General features: G+C 42.3%; 1 protein-coding gene across 2 annotated transcripts in view; it reads left to right on the forward strand.

The window, feature by feature from the left end:
* Positions 1-23,198, forward strand: part of LOC146889591 (acylglycerol kinase, mitochondrial) — an 81,369-nt gene that overhangs the window by 10,402 nt on the left and 47,769 nt on the right. The window contains exon 3 of one of the 2 annotated variants that reach the window (XM_087901693.1): positions 21,816-21,855. The exons of the other annotated variant lie outside the window; for it this stretch is intronic. Within the exon in view, the coding sequence (XP_087757819.1) occupies positions 21,816-21,855 (40 nt within the window). The remainder of the gene's footprint in view (positions 1-21,815; positions 21,856-23,198) is intronic. 2 annotated transcript variants of the gene reach the window in all.

A 23,198-nucleotide genomic window follows, 5' to 3' on the forward strand; every position in this document is an offset into this window, starting at 1 on the left:
GTTGTAGGAGGCTTTGTGTATAGGACACCTGTGTTTGAGCAGCAAGTAAAGATCATAAGAGGAGAAGAATATTATGAACAAGGTAACATTCTAGAAGTTTAACTCACTCTCCTGTGCAGGGCACAGCTACTGACGGCTAAAACAGGGTTGTGAGGCAAGGAAAACGTGGGATGCGTGAGCTCTGTGGCCAACACAGCTTTGAAGGCGCAGGCGTCTCCGGTTTCAGGTCTGCTCCCTGTCAGCTGCATGGCCTTGTCAAGAACTTAAACCACTTCCCTCTGAGCCTCAGCTCCTTGTCCCCACAGGAGGCATAATTCTATGTGTTTGCAGCTGAGTTTCAGGGACAGTGAGGAGGTGTGGGTCAGATGCCTTACACTGTGCTTCAGTTTATCTCCTGCCTTGGTAGCTGTGCTTATGGCCTGGAGATTGATTGGGTGTTTGGCTTGCAGAGGAACATGGAGAAATCATCTTACGCCTTCAAGACTGGTATAATTGGTGATACAGAGAGAAGGAAGTCATCAGGAAGAATTGGTCTGAGGAAGAGATTCTATATTCTATTTTAGGCACACTGAGTTTGAGACGCTGACAGGAGAGGCAAGGGGAATGTGTTAGCTCCCAGGGGTAAATTATGCATGAGCCACACTTAACTAGACTGATAGTTTTCTTTTGGTGGAGAGTATGGTTTCAGGAACATCTTGTGCTTTGGTTCCTGGTATCTCTGGATGTCTGGACACAGATGCTTCATCCTGATACCCTTCAGAGCAGCCTCTGACTCTGAGATAGGTATTCAGGATCTGGCCGCCTCCCCTGCAGCAGCTGCCTTACTGATGGCTGATGGCAGGAGGTTTATTCCCCTTCCTAGCTTCTCTTTGTTTCACAGTTGTTGAAATTTTGATAAAGCAGATTGTTTTGTCATTTCGAAGTTCATTCTGAATCAAGCTCCCCACCCCTATGCACAGGCTGATACTGAAATTGGAGTTTTAATCAGTGCTATTTAAAGAAGCTCACTTGTAGGCAATTAAATAACACACTTGTCAGCCAATATTTGATAGGGAATAAGGCAACTTTTAACTTTTTAAATACAATGACATTTAATTATATTCCCTTTATTTCCATGTCCTTTTGTTAGATTATGTGGAAAACAGATTTCTTCCTTTAAAATAATCGATATTTCTATCTTCTTGTATCTGAGATGGAAGACAGGAGGTATATTTAAGTTATATCTTGTGTTTTTGGCTTCACATAATTGGGGAGATTTTCATGTTCATGGTTTTGCTTGTTCCCAGGCCTGTACAGAAAGTAATCTTAGCTGTGCTGAAAGCAGCTCTTCTCTAGGTAGTAACCAGCATTTCAAATGGATCATGTTTCAAAACAGCAGAGCCCTGATATTAGCATCTACTAACTTAACGTGTTTTCAGGTTAGAAGTTGTCCAGATCCGTTGTGGAGCTGTGAACCCACAGTGAATCCCATCTCATGGGGATGTTTATAGAGGAACTGTTAGGTTTTCTCTTGGTTCTTGAATACCTTCATAATCTCTATCTTTTTGTCTTCTCGTTTTCTCTGGACCTGAGTACCTTGCACATAATGAGACTTAGTATGTATTTACTTTCAGTGACACTGTCGGTGTATAATGGTGGTCATTGGTCTCTAGAGAGCTGGTAAAGTGGATGATATATTTCTATGGGGGAAAATCTGGAATAAGGTGCTTAGATGAATAAAAATGAGTGGATGAAAAAAATAAAGGGAAAATAGAAGTGAATAAACCATGAAAGAATGTCTTCTTAGAACTAGATAGGAGCCACCAAGATGGTGTTTCCTGTCACGGTTGACAACTGAGTTTGACTCCCGGGAGCTACTTGGTGGGAAGAGAGAACTGACATCTGAGAATTATCCTGTGACCTTCACACATAGGCTGTGGTATATGTACCACTCACACAAATACATGTAAAATTAAAAATGAATTACATAGAAGTAGAAATCTTTTTTATAAAAAAACTAGAGGGCAGAAGATGCTCTCCAATGGGAGCTGACACATCCCCTAATTGTGGTACTGTGTAGACCTCACAGTTTTGTAGCTACCAGGCAGAGATGGAGCTGTTATCCAGAGTGTAGGGTACTCAGTCCACTTGCTTGTGCTTTCTTGAATAGCCGAACAGTAGGGTAAGAAGAAACATTGGTATCTTGCCAAGACTTGAGTCTAGAGTGAGAGGAGTGGAGTAGAATAATTTCATATTCTTTTTTAAAAGTTATTTATTTATTTTAAAACATTCTTTTCTTATTTTACATATCAATCGCAGTTCTCACTTCCTCTCCTCCTGCTCCTGCCATCTTCCTCTCACTCCATCCCCCATCCACTCCTCTTGGGTGTCAAGGAAGTCTGCCACATCACTTTGAGGCAGGATCAAGGCCTTCCTGCTATATCTAGGCTGAGAAAGATATCCCTTCAAAGAGAATGGACTGAAAAATGCCAGTTTAGGTAGTAGTGATTAGTCCTAGTCCCACTGCCAGTGGCCCTATAGACTGCCCCAGCCACACAACTGTCACCCACATTCAAAAGGTCTAGTTTTGGTCCTATGCAGATTCCCCCACTGTATAAGTCCAGAGTTATTGAGCTCCCACTAGTTCAGGTATGCTGATTCTGTGGCTATCCTTATCATGGTCTTGACCTCTTTGCTCATATCTTCCCTCTCTTTGACTGGACGTTAGGAGCTCAGCCCAGTGCTCCACTGTGGATCTCTGCATGTGCTTCCATCAGTTGCTAGATGAAGGTTCTATGATGACAATTAAGGTAGTCATCATTCTGATTATAGGGGAAGACCAGTTTAGGCACCCTCTCCAGTATTGCTTAGGGTCTTAGCTTATGGATTCCTAGAAATTTCCCTAGTGCCAGGTTTTTTGCTAGCCCCATAATGGCTTCCTCAATCAAGAAATACTTTTCTTAGTTCTCCCTCTCGGTCCTTCCACCATCTCAGCCATACCATTCCCTCATGTTTTCCTCCCTTTCTCCTTTTCCTCTCCCTCTCCCATCTCTCCTCCCTCCTCCTCCACCCCCATGCTCCCAATTTTTTCAGGAGTTCTTGTCTATTTCCCCTTCTCAGGGGGATCCATATATGTCTCTTTTAGAGTTCTCCTTGTTACCTAACTTCTCTGGGTCATGGACTATAGGCTGGATATCCTTTGCTTTATGTCTAGTACCCACTTAAGAGTAAGTACATACCATGTTTGTCTTTCTAAGTCTGGGTTACCTCACTCAGGATGTTTTTATCTAGTTCCATCCATTTGCCTGCAAATTTCAAGATGTCATTGGTTTTACTGTTGAATAGTACTCCATTGTATAAATATGCCACATTTTCTTTATGCATTCTTCAGTTGAGGGTTATCTAGGTTGTTCCAGGTTCTGGCCATTACAAATAACCTTGCTTTGAACACAACACAGTTGAGCATTTGTCCTTGTGGTATGAGTGTGCATTTCTTTAATATATGCCCAAGAGTGCTATTGCTAGGTTTTGAGGTAGATTGATTCCCAATTTTCTGAAAAACCACCATACTGATTTCCAAAGTGGCTGTACAAGTTTGCACTCCCACCAGCAATGGAGGAGTGTTCCCTTGACTCCACATCCTCTCAAGCATAAGCTATCATTGGTGTTTTTGATCTTAGCCATTCTGGTTGGTGTAAGATGGTATCTCTGAGTTGTTTTGGTTTGTATTTCTCTGATGGCTAAGGATGCTGAACATTTCCTCAATTGTCTTTCGGCCATTTGAGATTCTTCTGTTGAGAATTCTCTGTTGAGACCTGTACCCCACTTTTTAATTGAATTATTTGGCATTTTGATGTTTAGTTTCTTGAGTTCTTTATATATTTTGAAGATCAGCCATCTGTTCAGTGTAGAGTTAGTGAAGATATTTTCCCATTTAGTAGGCTGCTGTTTTGTCTTACTGACAGTGTCCTTTGCCTTATAGAAGCTTCTCAGTTTTAGGAGTTCCCATTTATTTATTGTTCTCAGTGTGCTTTATGTTGATGTCTTTGATTCATTTGAACTTGAGTTGTGCATGAGAATAGATATGGATCTATTTGCAGTCCTCTCCATATTGATATCCACGTATGCTAGCATCATTTGTTGAATATGCTTTCTTTTTTCCAATGTATACTTTTACCTTCTTTGTCAAAAATCAGGTGTTCATAGGTGTGTGGATTAATATCAGGGTCTTCAATTCAATTCCATTGGTCCATCTGTCTGTTTTATGTGAATACCAAGCTGTTTTCATTACTGTAGCTCTATAATAGGGCTTGATGTCAGGTATGGTGATGCCTCTAGAAGTTCCTTTCTAGTACAGAATTGTTTTGGCTTTCCTGGGTTTTTTGTTTTTCCCATATAAAGCTGAATATCTTTCTTTCAAGTTCCGTGAAGAATTGTGTTGGAATTTTAATAGGCATTGCATTGAAGCTGTTGATTGCTTTTTTGATAGGATTGTCATTTTTATTATGTTAATCCTACCTGTCCAAGAGCATGGAAGAGCTTTCCACTTTCTGATGTCTTCTTCAATTTCTTTCTTCAAAGGCTAAGTTCTTGTTGTACAGGTCTTTCCCTTCTTTGATTAGTGTTACCCCAAGATATTTTATGTTATTTGTGGTTATTGTGATTTTCTCTGATTTCTTTCTCAGCCCTTTTATCATTAGTATGTAGTAGGGCTACTGAAGTTTTTGAGTTGATCCTGTATCCTGCCACATTACTGAAGGTATTTATCTGGTAGAATTTTTGGAGTCACTTTAGTATACTATGATATCATCTGCAAATAGTGAAAGTTTGAGTTCTTCCTTTCCAATTTGTATCCCCTTGATCTCCTTTTGTTGTCTTATTACTCTATCTAAAACTTCAAGTACAATATTGAATAGATATAGAGAAAGTGGACAGCCTTGTCTTGTGCCTGATTTTAGTTTCATGAGGGAGATTTGTCTTTAATTCTCTTTATTAGTTAAGTCTTTGTGTGGTTTGGGTATCAGGGTAATTGTAGCCTCGTAAAACGTTTGGCAATGTTTCTGTTGTGTGGAACAATTTGAGTAGTATAGGTATTAGTGCTTCTTTGAAGTTCTGGTAGAATTCTGGACTGAAACCATTTGGTCCTGACACTTTTTTGCTTGGGAGACTTTTGATGACTACTTTTATTTCTTTAGGGGGTTATAGGTTTATTTAAATTGTTCATCTGTTCTTGATTTAATTTTGGCATGTGATATCTATCCAAAAAATAGTCCATTTCTTTTACATTTACCAGTTTTGTGGAGTATAGGTTTTCAAAGTATGATCTAATTATCCTCTGGATTTCCTCAGTGTCTGTTATGTCCCCCTTTTCATTTCAGATTTTGTTAATTTGGGTATTCTCTCTCTGCATTTTATTTGGTTTGGAAAAGAGTTTGTCTGTCTTCTTAATTTTCTCAAAGAACCATCTTTTTGTTTCATTCTTCTATTTTATTGATTTAAGCACATAATTTGATTATTTCCTGTTGTCAGCTCCTCCTGGGTGAGTTTTTTTTTCCCTAAGCTTTCAGGTGTGCTGTTAAGTCACTAGTGTGAGCTTTCTCCACTTTCTTTATGTAGGCACTTAGTGTTATGAACTTTCCTCTTAGGACTGCTTTCATAGTGTCCCACAGGATTAAGTATTTTGTATATTCATTTTCGTTGAATTCTAGGAAGTCTTAAATTTCTTTATTTCGTCCTGCTTTGAAGAATTGAATTGGTAATTTAATAAACATTATTCAGTTTCCATAAGTTTGTAGGTTTTCTGCAGTTAGTGTTGTTGAATCCTAACTTTAAGCCATAGTGATCCGATAAGATAAAGGGGGTTATTCTAGGTTTTTTTTTTTTTTCTGTTGAGGTTTGTTTTGTTAACAAGTATATGATCAATTTTAAGAGACGGTTCTGCTAGGTGCTAAGAAGAAGATATATTTTGTGTTTTGGTGAAATGTTCTTTAGATGTCTGTTAAGTCCATTTGAGTCATGACATTTGTTAGTTCTCTTATTTCTGTGATAAGTTTCTGTCTGTCTGACCTGTCCATTGGTAAGAGTAGTGTGTTGAAGTCTCTTATTATTAGTGTGTGGGGTTTGATGTGTGATTTAAGATTTAGTAATGCTTCTTTTACACTTGTGGGTGCTCTCATATTTGGGGCATAGATGTTCCAAATTGAGGTTCATCTTGATGGATTTTTTCTCTGATCAGTATGAAGTCCTTCTCCATCTCTTTTGATTGATTTTAGTTTGAAGTCTATTTTGTTAGATATTAAGATAGCTACACCTGCTTGTTTCTTAGGTCCATTTGATTGGAAAATCCTTTCTGAACCCTTACTCTCAGGTAATGTCTTTCTTTGAGTTTGAAGTGTGTTTCTTATAGTGGTGGAAGGATGGATCTTGTTTTCATATCGATTCTGTTAGCCTGTGTCTTTTTATAGGTGAATTGAGTCCATTGATATTAAGAGATATTAATGACCAGTGCTTGTTAATTCATGTTATTTTTTGGTGGTAGTGTTTGTATTCCTTCTTTGGGTTTTGCTGGTATGAAGTTATCTGGTTCCTGTGTCTTTGTGGGTGCAGCTAACTTCCTTAGGTTGGAGTTTTCCTTCTAGTACTTTCTGTATGACTGAATTTGTGGCAAGGTATTGTTTGAATCTGGTTTTGTCATAGAATTTCTTGTTTTCTCCATCTATGGTGATTGAAAGCCTTGCTGGGTTAGCAGTCTGGTCTTGCATCCACGGGTGTCTGCAGTCCAGGCTTCTGGCTTTCATTGTTTCCAGTGAGAAGTCAGGTATAATTCTAGTAGGTCTGATTTTATCTGTTACTTGGTCTTTTCCCTTTGCAACTCTTAGTATTCTTTCTTTATTTTGTATGTTTACTGTTTTGATTATTATATGGCAAGGGAACTTTTTTGTTGTTAATTGTTATTCCAGTCTATTTGGTGTTCTGTAAGCTTCTTATACCTTCGTAGGCATATTGTTATTTAGGTTGGGAAAGTTTTCTTCTTTGATTTTGTTGAAGATATTTTCTGTCCATTTGAATGGAAGTTCTTCTCTTTTTTCTATTCCTATTATTCTTTGGTTTCGTCTCTTCAGGGTATCCCAGACTTCCTGTATGTTTTGTGTTAAGAATTTGATTTAACATTTTCTTTGACTGATGAGTCTATTTCCTCTATTGTATCTTCAACACCTGAGATTCTCTCTTCCATCTCTTGTATTCTGTTGGTTATACTTACATCTGTAGTTCCTGTTTGTTATTCAAATTTTCCCTTTTCAGAATTCCCTCAGTTTGTGTTTTCTCTATTGCCTCGATTTCTGTTTTCAAGTCTTAAAGTATTTGAACGATTTTCTTCACCTGTTTGATTTTTTTTTCTTGGTTTTCTTGGGTTTCTTTAAGAGATTCATTGATTTCTTCTAAGTTTTTGTTTGTCTTTTTCTCCATTTCTTTAAGGGAATTTTTCATTTCTTCTTTAAGGGTCTTTTTCATCTTCGTAAAGTTATATTTAAGGTCATTTTCTTCTGCTTCTTTTTTGTTAGGATGTTCAAGTCTTCCTGTTGTAAGATCACTAGGTTCTGGTGGTGCTGTATTGCTCTTTAGGTTGTTGAATGTATTCTTGCTTTGGTGTCTACCCATCTCTTACTCCAATTAGTTTAGGCAGTGTCTTTGCCTCATGGTTCAATCCTTGCAGTTGGTGTCTGTGTCTTAGGGAGCCTCTGAGGTCTCCCGGGATGGGTGGGTTTGGGGGCAGAGTGGGACTTGTAGATTACAGGGTCCAATCGGAGGTGTTGGAACAACTTGCCTGCACAAGGCTTGCCAGCTGACTGGCTAGTGCCACTGAGGCGGGTGGGTGAGGTGTCCAGCGTTTTGTCCTGGGGCCTAGGGCCCTGGACTGTCCAGCTGGGGAACTGGTTACTCACCTCTTGGTTCACTCTGTGCAGTCACAACCTGTGTCTCAGAGGTACACTGAGGTTGCGGGGGATGGATGGGCTTGGGGACCCAGTGGTAAGTTACAGGGTCTGATGCGGGGGTGGGGGGGGGGTTGGAGCAGGCTACCTGCAGGTTTGCCTGCCAGCTGGCGAGTGCAGTTGAGGTGGGTGGTGGAGGAACCTGGGGTTTTGCCCTGGGGCCTAGAGCCTAGAAATTGGGCTGTTCAGCTGGGGGGCTGGTTACTCACTTCATGGTCAGCTCTGTGCAGTTGCAGTCTGTGTCTGAGGGAGCCGCTGAGGTCTCTGAAGATAGGTGAGTTTGGGGACATAGTGGGGCTTGTAGATTACAAGGTCCAGTGTGGGTGTTGGAGGAACCTGCCTGCAGGAGGCTTGCCTGCTAGCAGGCTAGTGCTCGTGGGGAAGAGGCCCGGGGGTTTTGCCCCGGGGTCTAGGGCCTAGAGACAGTGGTCCAGCTGAAGGATTGGTCACTCACCTACCTCTCAGTCCTCTCTGTGCCGTCACAGTCTCTATTTTCTTATTCTAAAGAAAAAGAAAGACTTGCAGAATAAAGACTTTTCCACTTCCCTTTCTCTTGATCAATGGGTGGATGTGTGGGGGCATAGACTGCAGAACCAACTTCTGACTAATGAAAAGTTCTACAGAGCAGGCTCACAGGACAGCGTAGTCACAAGATAGAACCCCTCAAGGATGTCATTTTTTGTTAAATAATTTCCTGTTCTGAGTTGGAAGGGGAACAGGCAGTGAGGAGGAACCCTAGAAAGCAGGAGATACTTAACTCTTTGTAAGTAATGCCTGTTCTGCACAAGTGTAGACAAGTGCTATGGTCTGACATAAAGACAGAGGAAAGGTGTTTGGGGAGATTTCTGACTTCAGAGTGTGAAAGAAAGAATGGGCACCAATTGAGCGCTGTTCAGAGCAGCCTTTGGATTTTGTTAGAGTTGAGGCCTTTCTATCTCGGGTAGAGGTTGAGTCTTTGCCTGATAAATACCATTGAATTATTAAAGGGTGGGGATAGATTTGGGGGCTTTTTCCTGAGCCCACTGGCAAGAAGAAAGACTATCCTGGCACTCCAGTAGCAGTGCAGTGAGAAAGGCTGAAGTGGGTGACGGATAAGCCGTGGCAGAGCTTCGTGACTGCATTTCTCTGAGAATGTCTGCGGAGAGCAGGTGGAGAGCTGAGAAGCAGGGTCCTGCAGTTCCAGAGCCAGGGCTCCAGTCACTTTCTAACAGTGTGCATGTCCCCAGCCCAGAGGTTTCCTCAGACTAGGTCAGTGAGTCATGGTTAGGAGCTCAAAGGGGTTGAGAAAATGGTTTAAGTGCATATCCAGAATCTTGTGGGGCCTGGAGACTGAGATTGGGTCTCATTCTCTACGTGTTCTCTTTATATGTCATTACCAAGATGAGAATCACTGCTGTAGAACTCTGTTACTAGTGGAGTGCTGTCATACCATTTGATTGATGGAGCTTGGGCTCTGGAAAGGGAGATTATAATGCCGTGGGCTGGATCTTTTCTAAGCATTCTTTCTGCGGGGCGCCATCCTGTCCAGCAGGAATGAACCCCACCAAAAACGAGAATTCCTTCTCTGGTCACATCTTTATTTGGAGCATTCCCTTGAGGAAAATTGGGGGAAGGGACGATAGAGCAGGGACGAGAGAAAGCTTAGAGAGAGAGCGTTGGGCCCCGAGGCAGCTGCTTTTAAACGGTGGAGCGGCTTGAACGCTGTCCTGATTGGTTAATGCCATTCTGCTGGTCTGAGCATGTGCAGGCAAGGGTGCAGGCAGGGTTGCTCAGCCCCACGTGGCTACCTCCAAACTGCAGGACCACCTGTGCCTCCAGGTGGCTCCCAACATCTCCCCCTAATTATTGTCTTTAAGAGCAATAAGGCAAAACTATTTTCCAATCTGGTCCCCACCTAGACGCAGCATGCCAAGGATATCTGCTCCCACCCATCCCCAAGGAGGGAAAAGGCAAAATAGAGTCAGAGATAAGAGGTTGCACAGGGTGTTGCTCAAGTCGATGGTGTGAAACAGCTGCTCTTGGCACCGCCCAGAAGGTCATCTCTGCTGCCTCCGCATGAATCTTCCACAGCAGGACACTCAGCATCCACTGGGTCGTCTTCTTTATCTCTCTGGTCGGTCTCGCTGGCATCCAGATGTATGTCAGCATTCCTAGAAAAACATAAACAAAACTCTCCTCCCAAATAAACATTTAAGAGTATTAAAAACTCTCAGTGTAAAAATTCAGCACAATCAGTACTGGAAGTAGGCTGGTTGAGACTTGCATGTCTCCGTTTCAAAGAGCAAATCTTGTTTGCCTGTACCAGCAAAATTTTGAATTAAAAATTAAGTGTAAAGAATGCAAGAGAAATCCTTTCTCTGGGGGAAGCTGTCACTGGTAGTGTAGTCCCCCTCTATTGTTTAAAAACCAAAGCAGTTGTCACTGGGAATTGAACTCATAACCTTTGGAAGAGCAGTCAGTGCTCTTAACCTCTGAGCCATCTCTCCAGCTCTCCTATTCAGATGGAAAAACCTCTAGGTAACATTGTTTATTTCACCCGTTGCCAAGGGCAATAGGTAATGGTAACCAGGTTGACGCGCCTTTATTATGATAATTAGGACCAGTTCTTTGAGGGAGAATGGACGTCGATCATCTGGCTACTTCCTGCTGACAAAGGGGCGATGTTTGGGGGATAAATGTTTTTATCTGACTGAATTTTTGGCGACAAATGTTTTTATCTGACTAAATTCTTGGCGACCTTGGCTGAGGGCGGCGGCAGCAGCGGACAGCGGCGGCTGCCACAGCTCCGCCTCTGAAGCCCATAATGGCGCGCTCCGCATGGCCCGAAGGCATGGCTCCGCCCCGGGCCGTGGGCGGGCTCGCCGGTTATCCCGTAACTGCGAACTGTACCTCAGCCTCACCTCAGGCATTGAATTCGCACCGCCAAGCTCCGGCGAGGGGGGGCATCCGCCCACCCGTGGGGGGGCTTCTCCTGCCCGGTCCGCCTGCGCGCAGAGCCCCGTTCTCTGGGAACTCACCTCCCCGCTCGCCCATGTTGCTATGGAAACACAGTTTTTCCGCAGAGCCGATTCAGCTCCTCTCTGCCTTCTATGGCGCCGCTGCTCACCACACAGCTTCCGCCTCAGTCAGGCGAGTCCGCTCAGGTGCTGAAAAAGTCCTCCAAAAACCATAGCCCCGCCAGAAGGCCGGGACATATAGCCTCTGATGTCACACGGACTTTAGCCCGCCCGTCGGACCTGGCTGTTCGTAGGCCTCCAGCAAACTCCCCGCCAGCAACTGGTTGCGTCTCCCTCCTGAGTAGCTGGGATCACAGGTGTGCACCACCGTGCCTGGCCCATTTCCGTGTTTCTAATCAGGCATTACCGCTCAAAGGCGGGCCGGCTGCCGCCAGCACTCTCAGCACGATCAAGCAGCTTGTCTTTCTCAGTCAAAAAATTAAAGTTTTTTGTACGTGAGAGCCAGAGACTGAGCTCTCTTATCAAAATTAGGCGAAAATCACCTCAGAAACTCTGTGGCTCTTTAAGAACAGGGAAGGCAGTGATCAAGTTCGCCTCCCTACGAGACTGTTGCCTCCAAGTCTCTTATCAGCGAGTACGCAGGTGGACGGAGAGGGAGCGGAAGCCGCGGTCTCCCGTACCCCATCGTCCTCATAGTCCCGCCTTAGTTACCTCGCCTTTTTTGCTGCTGTTTACATTCCTCCTGCACTGAACTTAAGGGATTTTTCTTCCCCGTTGCTTTCTGTACCTTCTTTCAGATACCTTAACTTTGATTTTTTTTGTATTTTTTTTTCTATTTAGGCCTATCCTTTGAAATTCTTTTCCCCCCCTTTCTGGAGGATTAACTGACGTCACTCACCGCTCCATGTTCTCAGAGTTCTGAAATTCAAGGCTCTCTGTGCTGGTGTCTGATCTTGGCTTTTTCTCCCGGGCTTTCTCAGGGTCCCCCGGCGTAGTTGTCAGGGTCCCTCAGCGTCCCGGGGTTTCGAGCACCAGTTGCGGGGCGCCATCCTGTCCAGCAGGAATGAACCCCACCAAAAACGAGAATTCCTTCTCTGGTCACATCTTTATTTGGAGCATTCCCTTGAGGAAAATTGGGGGAAGGGACGATAGAGCAGGGACGAGAGAAAGCTTAGAGAGAGAGCGTTGGGCCCCGAGGCAGCTGCTTTTAAACGGTGGAGCGGCTTGAACGCTGTCCTGATTGGTTAATGCCATTCTGCTGGTCTGAGCATGTGCAGGCAAGGGTGCAGGCAGGGTTGCTCAGCCCCACGTGGCTACCTCCAAACTGCAGGACCACCTGTGCCTCCAGGTGGCTCCCAACATCTTTCAACCTTAAAATTGCAGAATTCTAGGAAATGGACTTGAGTGGACACCTTTGACAAAAGCACTGATTTGTTGTGGTTGCAAATTTTTATGTTGCCTTTTTGTGCTTTGTCAGAGAAACAAAGATGATAAGGCAGGGATTGCAGACCTAAATAAACATTGCTGCCAATATTCCGGAATCCTTGCTTTGACAGTGAGCAAATTCAAAATTCTGGGCTGAATCACAAATCTCATTCAGTAAGTGGGTTCACACATTTGGCAAAGACTTGTTGGAAGTGTTTAGTTCATTGTTGAATATCCTGCTGGCTTCCTCCTTGTTCCTCTGTGTGTAGCTGTTGTGTTAAATTCATTGTATTCTATGAACTTTTTTTCCAAATCTCTTCTCTCCATTCTGTTTTAGCAAATAATTGTTTGCTTGTTTTTTGTTTTTTTTTTATTGAGACAGGGTTTCTTCTCTGTGTATCCTGCAACTTGCCCTGTAAGCCAGGGTGCCTTTGAACTCACAGCGATTCACCTGCCTCTGCGTCCTCAGTGCTGGGATTAAAGGCATGTACTACCATTGCCCAGCAGCAAATAATAATTCGTGGAGAACTGGTTTTGGCTTGCTTTATATTATTATTTAGAAATGTCTCTTCCATTATTTAATTAAGACACCAACTAAAAAGCTGCCTCACTTTTCACGAGCCCAGGAGGCTGTCGTACACACATTTTCTGGTAGTTTGCAACTTTCTTGCTTTTTACCCATTTTTGCTCAGCAACATGACTGTGATGGATTTGATGCCAACCATTGTTGGTGTGGCTCCTTGTTTCCTTTTATATACATATATAAAATTTACACCACATATACACACTTCTATTATATTTTATTTGTATTTATGTATATTTTAAGTACATATTATATATTTTTAAATACACACACACACACACACACATATGTATGTATAATGTTGTTGGGGTTTCTGTCCTGCCTGGTTCCCACAATCGTTAAGTCCCAAAGACATCACACAGATGTCTACATTAGTTATAAATTGATTGGCTCATTAGCTTAGGCTTCTTATTAACTCTTATATTAGCCCATTATTCTTGTCTATGCTAGCCACCTGGCAGTCACATCTTACTTCTGTGGCTGGGTCATAACTGCAGACTAGGACTTCCTTCTTCCCAGAATTCTCCTGTTCTCATTGACCCACCTCTACTTCTTGGTTGGTTGTCCCACCTATACTTCCTGCCTGGCTACTGGCCAATCAGTGTTTATTTAAAATATAATTGACAGAATACAGACCATTGTCCCATACCACTCCCCCCACTTTTTTTTAAAAAACAAAAAACAAGAACTCTAAATCCAATATACTTTGTTTAGCTTTTCTCCTGACCACTAGCTATAACATTCTAAACAAAGGAAAATATCCATAGTCCATTTTTTGGGAATGTGGGCCTAGTTTTCTAGGCTACTTTCTGCTGATTGGGGACACTGATAATTTTATGGGGACCTAAAGAAAATTTAGAATTAATGATCAAGTCCTGTCTGGAATATCTGGTGAGGCTTGATCATCTCAGGCAGCATTTTGAATCTGTTCTGAATGTAGAACTCAGACATTTGGGCCATCTGTTCCTACCGGAGATTTCTCAGGTGGTCTTCCTTGATCAAATCTGATTTTTCTTAACTCAGAATAAATCCATAACCTCTCATTTTCTGTGGAAACAAAAGCAAAACCTCTTCTCCAAAGTAACATATCTTTTGACTTCAATTTTGAAGTCAAGGTATTTTCAGAATACCTATCTTGGATTAATTCATCAGCGTTTATAAACAAATATCTTTTAGCAGCTGCTGATCCTTCCTCAGCATTTAAACAATTCAAAGAGAGCATAATAACATACAGTATCCAGACTCTCTGTATTTTTCATTTTTACATGACTTTATTTTAACCTCTGTTTCTTTAATTTTTACTTTTAATTTTTGGCTTTTTGAGACAGGTTCTCTGTGTATTTTTGGCTGTCCTGGAAGTCCCTCTGTGGACCAGGCTGCCCTTGAACTCACAGAGGTCTGTCTGCCTCTGCCTCCCAAGTGTTGGGATTAAAGGTGTGTGTCACCATACCCAACTACTGTCTTTCTTTTTATTTTAAGGTCTTTAACCTTTTTTTTCTCTCTCTGAAGCCTGTATCTATTTTTAACACACTGGAAACCATTCTTCGTCTTTTAATCTGTTTACTATATATCTCTCTTTTCCTGGCCACATGAGTCTTTAATTTGCTAAGCAATATGGATAGGATTAAAGCCATGGCTTTGACGGCTGGATCCAGCTGATTTTCTAGCTTTCTGAGATTCCAGCCTTGTGGTGGAGGTACCAGCTGGAGCAATGTTTATTGCCACAATGCTTTGGCATTTCAAGGTCCCTGCCACCACCAAAAAGTATGCAGTCAGCTTCTCATCAACACCATTCAAGTGTTTCCTGGCTGCACCTCTCAAAAAAGCTGCAAAGTTTTGCAGCTAATGCTGAGTCAGGAAGCCTCTCTTAAATGAGAGTGCTTGCCTCTAGCAGAGCAGAGCAGACCCGAGAAATTGCTACTACCAATAAGCCATTCTTTTCTGTCTAGAATTACTTCCCAACCTCTCTCAGGCTTTATGTGGATGCAGTTGTCCACGTGGACGCCATTTGTTGCTGGGGTTTCTGTCCTGCCCAGTTCCCACAATTGTCAAGTCCCAAAGACATCACACAGAGGTCTACATTAGTTATAAATTGATTGGCCCATTAGCTCAGGCTTCTTATTAACTCTTATAACTTATATTAGCCTATTATTCTTGTCTATGCTAGCAACGTGGCTCAGTACCTTATTCAGCGAGGCAGTCACATCTTACTTCTTCTGTGGCTGTGTCATGACTGCAGACTAGAAATAAGTGTGTGTGTGTGTGTGTGTGTATACACTCTTTCATTGTATACTTTCATGGCATTGAAATGCAGATAGTTGCCACTTAGTATTATTATCCATAGAATATTTTCTTCCTTTATGTTTTCAGGATTTAGGGAATTTCTTTTTCATTTTGTTCTTGAGAAAATTGAGACGATATAAATTTTCTTGGTGTCTATCATGGAGAGGCCAGAGAACAAGGAAAGCTGATGTCCATGAAAGCAGAAATACTAGAGTGAAGGATCCCGTATCCTTTCAAGAATCTTTAACATTTGGATTGTCACCTTGGTGTTCTAACCTGTCACGTTGACCATTTTTTCTGATCCCTAAAGAATTGGACATACTTTAGGAAGGAAAGATTGGACATTCTTTCCAGTAGGCTGCACTTCCCTCTGCTGGGTCAAGGTCTGTCTCTTTGGCAGAAGTGCTATGGCCACTGTTTTCGCCCATGCAGCTAAGGTCCCTGTGCAGTCTTTACCTGTCTGGAAGGGATCTGGGCATGCGGAAGGAGCTAAATGTGTAGTTGGAAATGGCGTCCCCTCCATAGTCACTTTGCAACAGTCACTTGTAGCTTTGCTGCCATTTTTTTCCTATCCCTTCTTCTCCATTGACAACAGTGAGCAGAGCCCCTGGCAATGTGATGACTAATTATTTTAGGAAGCCTGAGTAAGTCGCCATGGTCGCTGTAAACATCTAAACTTGAAATCTGTTTTGTGCAAAGCAAAGACAGTGTTTGCATGCACCAAGGGAAAACTGGTGATAGAAATTGCTGAACAATTTGCCCCTAACTGTAGTGGGAAATATTTTCAGGGGGAATTAAGATGGATCAATGTAATTCTTCTCTCCATGTAAAGCTGTTATTGAAGTAACAACTTATCTTATTTTGCGGTCCTAAAGTAATAAATAAAGCAGTTATGGCTTGGAATAAATTGAGAGCATCCTATCACCTATAGTAGCAGGCAAGTTCATATTTTTTTTAAGCCTCAGTCAATAAGATGAACAGACTTTTTTTTTAATTCTTCCTTCCTTCCTTCCTTCCTTCCTTCCTTCCTTCCTTCCTTTCTTTCTTTCTTTCTTTCTTTCTTGTTTTGTTTTTCAAGTTAGGGTTTCTTTGTAGCTTTGGAGCCTGTCCTGGAGCTCACTCTGTAGATTAGGCTGGCCTTGAACTCACAGAGATCCGCCTTCTCCTGCTTCTGCCTCCTGAGTGCTGGGATTAAAGGCCCACACCACCACCATCCAGTCTGTTTTCTAATCCAGAAGCTTCTAATTCATTTCTATCAAAGAGCCTTCATTTTGCTTCTGAGTATGTCTTCAGGGACCCTTCCTGATATGACTACATTTTGGAGTACCTCTTGTAAATTGTATTTACTATTAGTACCTAGGAGGTACCTTGCTGTATAGAAAGAGCATGGGCTGCCAGTTGATGTACAGTCTGTTTTCTGTAGGTCTCTGGCTCACATTTATACTCTAGATCTATGAGGTATGTGGAATTTTCTGACACTAGAACAGTTCTTGGGCTCCGCGGTATCAGGTCGGAACTCCCTGCTTTGGTTTTGAAGAATCCCGGGTGCGTAGGTGCTGCATGTGCGTGCTCACACAGTCTGAGGTCCTTCTGACCTGGCAGCATAACCTGAGTGTGGGTTTTCATCCTTGCCCTTGGCTACACTGCAGAGCTGTCTCAGTTAATCTGGTGGTTCAGGATTGCCAGGTACTCATACAAGAATAACCTTCAGTTTCCCTTCAAGCATAAAGTGTGCCTTTCGAGCACAGTGAGTCAATTTTCCTGTCCAAACATTTGCCACTTATTTATTAACAATTATTCATAGAGTTCCCACTGTCTACAAGAGTCTGTGCTGTGGGTTTAGCAGGAGTAAATACCAGCAAATTGTCATCATCAGAAGACAAGAGAAGGCAGCTCGAACCAAAAGGCTGAGCCCATGGTGAACCTCAGCACTGTAACTTTCAAAACAGCACCCCTCGCTGGGGACTGAGTGTCTGAAACATGGACCTGTTAGAAATATTTCACATTTAAACCATAAATCTGGGGAGAGAGAAAATGACCAAAATCTTGTTCAGGAGACCTGAACACAAAATCAAGAAGTATAAAGCAACATCAAAGGAAATGATGCAATATAAGGAAAATTTAACCCCTTTCCTCAATTATTTCTCCACCAGAGCCTTTACCTTATCTCTCTTTTTTCCTTTTTTATATCTTCCTCTTAATGAAAATAGATTCTTTCCTCATACAATAAATATATCCCAATTGTAGTTTCCCCTCCCTCTACTCCTCCCAGTTCTCCCTACCTCCCCTCCCCTTCGATTACCCCATTTCTGTCTCATTAGAAAAGAACAGACCTCTAACAGATAATAACAAAAAACATAACAAAATAAAATGTAATAAAACAAAGCAAAACTATCATATTAAAATTGAACATGGTAACCCAATGGGAGGAAAAGAGTCCAAAGAGTAGGCAAAATAGTCAGAGACCCTCTTGTTCTCACATTCAGGAGTTCCATTAAAATACTAAGCTAATAGCTGCAGTATATACACAGAGGACCTGGTGCAGACCCATGTAGACCCTGTAATTGTGGCTTCAGTCTCTGTGAGTTCATATGTGCTTGCTCAGTTGATTCAGACTGCCTGTTCTCCTGATGTCCTCTCTTCCCTCCATCTACTCTTTTGGCCTCCTCTTCTCCAGGATTCCCTAGCTCCAGGGTGGGGTGGAGGGGGTGGAGGATTTGATGGCAACCTCCAGATTAGACTCTCTTTCCCCATAATTTCTGGCTGTGGGTTCCCGCATCTGTTCCCATCTGCTGTAGGAGGAAACCTCTCTGACTGGATAAGGCACCACTGATCTATGAGTATAGCAGAATATTATTAAGAATCATTTTGTTGATTTTTTTTGAACAATCATATTTGCTTTTATCCCAGGTCTCTGGACTATCTAGTTGCTGATTTTTTGTTACCCAAGTAGTGATGGGAGTAGGTTCCTTGTTGTGGAGTGGGCCTAAGCTCAAATCAGATAATTTTTGGCTACTCCCACAAGTTCTGTGCCACCATTGCCCTAGTATATTATGTAGGCAGGACAGATTGTAGGTCAAAGGTTTTGTGGCTGGTTGGTGCACGTTTCTTTCTGTAGAGTGCAGAGGATCTTCCTGCACCAAAGAGACTAGAATGTAGAAGTGAGAGCTCTATGTAGGCACAAGCTTGATTTCTTCATGTTCAATGACTTTTGTGGGTGCCAGTAGTAATGGCACCCTGCCATTAGTTTTTAGAGGGCAGCCTTTTGTCTTAGATTCAGGCTGGGTTTGGGGGGCAGTTTTCAATGGGACTCCCTTGGTCAACAATTCAAGTGAATGCACCGTGGTCCTACTATTGGAAACCTTGCCTGTCGACAAGAGATGACCAGTTGAGATTCCATATCTCCCATTGCTAGGAGTCCTCATTAGGGTCACCTTCATAGGTTCCAGGAAGTTTCCACTGCAATAGGTTTCCATACCACTCCCAAATCCGCTTAATTCCGGCCATCTTTCCCGCACTTTTCCCCTCCACCGCATCTGCCCCACTCCTATCCCAATCTGCCTGCAAAATCCATTCTAATTCCCCCTCTCAGGGAGATCCCTGCATCTCCCCCATAACCCTCCTCTTAACTCAACCTCTTTGGGTCTATGGATTTTAGCTTGATTATCATTACTTAATGGCTAATATCACCTTATGAGTGAGCACATACCCTATTTATCTTTCTGGGCCTGTGTTACCTCACTCAGGATGATATTTTTCTAGTTCCATCCATTCCTGAAAATTTCATGTCATTTTTTTAACAGCTGAGTAATATGCCACCATGTAAATGTTCTACAATTACTGTAACATGAGGGCCGACTTGTTGGGGTTTCTGTCCCGCCGGGTACCCCACAGCCGGCAATTCCCAAAGAAAATAACACGGAGTCTACATTAGGTTATAAACTGATTGGCCCATTAGCTCAGGCATCTTGTTAACCCTTGTAACTTATATTAACCCATTATTATTATCTATGCTAGCCATTTGGCTTGGTATTTTTTTTAGCTGTCAGCTTACATGTGGCCTCTTTAGTGGTCTGCGCAGGAATGGCAGAGGAACCTCCCTGCTTCCCAGAATTCTCCTGTTCTCATTGCATCACCTCTACTTACTGTCTGGTTTTCCCGCCTATACTGCCTGCCTGGCCAATCAGCGTTTTATTAAAATATGATTGACAGAATACAGACAATTCTCCCACATCATTTCCCTCTTTTTTTTTTTTAAACAAAGGAAAATACCCATAGTCCATTTGTTGGGAATGTGGGCGTAGTATTTTAGGCTACTTTCTGCTGGTTGGGGGCGCTGATGATCTTATGGAGACCTAAAGAAAATTTAGAGTTATAATCAAGTCCTGACTGGAGTATCCTGTGAGTCCTGATCATCTCAGGCAGCAGTCTTGAATCAGTTCTGGATGTAGAACTCAGACATCTGGGCCATCTGTTCCTACTGGGGATTTCTCGGGTGGTCGACCTTTGTCAAACTAGATTTTTCTTAACTCAGAATGAATCCACAGTCTCTCATTTTCTGTGGAAACAAAAGCACAATCTCTTCTCCAAAGTAACATACCTTTTGACTTCAGTTTTGAAGCCAAGGTGTTTTCAAAATACATATCTTGGGTTAGTTTAGCAGTATTTATAAACAAAAGTCTTTTAGCAGCTGTTGCTCCTTCCTCAGCATTCAAACAATTTAAAGAGAGCATAATAGCATACAGTATCAAGATTCTCTGTGTATTTTCCATCTTTATGTGGCTTTATTTTAACTTCTATTTCTTTTATTTTTACTTTTACTTTTTTGAGACAGGTTCTCTGTATATCTTTGTGCTGGAATAACTCTATAGACCAGGCTGTCCTTGAACTCACAGAGATCCTTCTGTCTCTGCCTCCCCAGTACTGGGCTCAAAGGTGTTTGCTACCACACCTTGAACTCACAGAGATCCACGTGTCTCTGCTTCCCCAGTGCTAGGATTAAAGGTGTGTGCTACCACACCTTGAACTCAGAGATCTGTCTGTCTCTGCCTCCCAGGCATTGGGATTAAAGGTGTGTGCTACCACACCTTGAAGTCACAGAGGTCAACTATCTCTGTCCCTTAAAGTCTCAGAGGTCAACGTACCTCTGCCTCCCAGGCATTGGGATTAAAGGTGTGTTCTACCACACCCAACTACTCTTTCTTCCCTTTTTACCCTAAGAACTTTAACCTTTAACCTGCATGTATTTCTAACACATAGTAAACCATTTAGAGGTTTTTTTCATCTTTGAATCTCTCTTTACTTCTGACCCCACGAGTCAAAAACCCGTGGCTTTGACGGCTGGATCTACCTTATCCATTCTTCTGTTGAGGGATATATAGGTTGTTTCCAGTCTCTGGCTATTATGAATAAAGTCTCAGTAAATATAGTTGAGCAAGTGTCCTTGTGGTAGGATGTAGCGTCAAGAGTGGTATAGCTGGGCCTTGAGATAGATTGAGTCCCCATTCTATGTGGAACTGCCATTTTGATTTTCAAAATGACTCTATGCAGTTCCATCAGCAATGGAGGAGTATTTGCCTTGTTCCACATCCTTGCCAGCATGAGCTTCTGTTATTGATCTTAGCCACTTGTCAGGTGTGAGATGGAGATGCATTTCCCTGATGACTAAGGAGGGTGAACATTTCTTCAGTTATTTCCTTAGCAATACGAAGTGTGTAAGTGCAGGAGTTGAAGACTGGCTCTGCAGACAATCAGAGCCATTTAATGTGCTCTCACCACACATCTTGGAGACCTTTCTGTAATTAAACGCATGACTGCATTCTGATAGAATGTTTTTATTTTTGGAAGCCAAACTGTTGCCTCTAATTTCCATTTGTGATATAATAGAGTATTTGATAGTGATATAAAAAATGGGGGATTTAGATAAAATAGTAGTAGACGCAGCTAAACATCAAATTTAGCTTTGGCAAATGACCTGAGTAGTATCCTTTGGATAAGAAAATACAAGACACGTCTATTAGTTTCCTATTGTTACCTTAACAACTTACAATTTAACAAACCATCGATGTTTATCTTACTATTTTATGGGCTAAAGTCCAAAGGTTGATAGGCCTGCCATTCCTCCTGAGGCTCTCAGGGAGAAGCTGCTTCCTAACTTTTCCAGCTTCACAACATTCCTGGGCTCATAGCCTCTTTCCCTCTTTAAAGCAGCAAGTGTCCATTCTCCCAGAGTCACGTGTGCTCTGACCATGGTCAGAAAGGCTGCTCTGCCTAACAGACCCGAGGGATAATGCAAGATGTCCTCCCTGTCCTGAAGCCCTAAATTTCCCTGCACTTTCCTGTTGCTGTGCGGGGTCACAGACCTTCAGGTTCTGGAGACTGGACTGTAGGTGTTTCCGGGTCTAGGCCATTGTTCTGTCCCCAGAATATGGAAATAGCTAGCTCAAGCTTTCGCTCAGAATGTATTTACCTGATTTCTTACCAGGTCTGTAAGAAATCTTCACTAAAGGTACCTTTCCCCCTAAGAACCTACCAGTTCAGTTTGGGCCTTAATCCCTAGCAATGCTAATGCTGGGTCTCTTTTGTTTGCTTTGATAGTGATAACCTGCTAAGAAGAGCAGCCTGCCAAGAAGCTCAGGTAATGCCATTTCCTGTGATAAAATTAAGTCGCCCCTTATCTCCGTGGTGCAGGAGAGACAGCTCCTCCAAGGGACTCACGTGGGGTCTTGCATCAGTGCAATTGGACTCTTCCCTCCCCCTCCAGATGGATCAGGCTGTCAGCCAGTTCTGAGTAGGATGAGGGGAAGTCAGCCTTCTGGTGAAGAGTGGTTCTGACGCCCACCCTTTTAGACTTGTTTACTTCGGGATCACCCCCAAGAACACATAACTGGACTGGCTGAAGAGCTGGGAATTGGTGCCCGTTGCAGTTACCCCTGAAGATCTGGCTAAAGCCTGAATCATTCCTGATTGAACCCCCAGGGATAACGGTTCAGAGCAGATGTCACCTCTGAGAGCCAAGTCTTGTTAAACTTGTTTACTCCTCCTTTTAAAGCCCGTCTCCCTAACGTGGCTGATCCATGGCATCGCATTGCTATCCAGTTCCCTGGGATTTTGCCTTAGCATCCATTTCTCTGACTGTGGCGATGATAGTTGAATTGCAAACCTTTCAGACTTAAGGCCCTGGTTTGCTCTCTTCCCAATGTGTAGTTTATACCCTGCAGATGGAGTTCTGTGACTCCTTTTTGTTCTATGCCATTTAAGCTTATGACGTCAGAAATGTCTAAAGAGATGTGTGAAAGTTAAAATGACAAAGAACACATTTAGTAGAAGTGGGTGGCAGACTTCATGTTTGTTTCTGAAGTGTTTTCATTTCAATAGATACTATTAATAAATCCTTCTTTGGTTCTATTTCTGCACAGATAGACCATCTAGTATAGCTTAGAGTTGTTTAAAAATCAGTTTAAATAAACTTTAAATTTTCTTTTAAAGATCAGCATGGTAATTTAAACCTATAATTCCAGTTTTTTTGGAAGTTGAGGCAGGATGATTGCCATGAGCTTACCTCTTGGGTTACGAAATGAGTTTCAGGCTAGTCTGAACTGTACTATGAGACCCTCTCCCAAAAAATAAGCTTTTGGGTTTTTTTTTAATTGACACAATATTTTATACCTGTTTATGAGTCTCAGTACTCATAAATAGGTACATGCATGCAATACTTAATGATAAAATCAGGGTACCTATTGACATCAGATAGAGGGCTGATTTCCAAAGATCTCAAGAAATTGGTCATCAAAATAACTAACAATCCAATAAAAAAAAATGGGGTACAGAGCTAAACAGAGAACTTTCAACAGAGGAATCTAAAATGGCTAAAAGACACTTAAGGAAATACTGAACATTCTTAGCCATCATAGAAATGCAAATAAAAACAACTCTGAGATTCCATCTTAACACCTATAAGAATGACCAAGATCAAAAACA

Source organism: Myodes glareolus, chromosome 25 (genome assembly GCF_982192425.1).
Source record: "Myodes glareolus chromosome 25, mMyoGla1.1, whole genome shotgun sequence".
NCBI lineage: Eukaryota > Metazoa > Chordata > Mammalia > Rodentia > Cricetidae > Myodes > Myodes glareolus.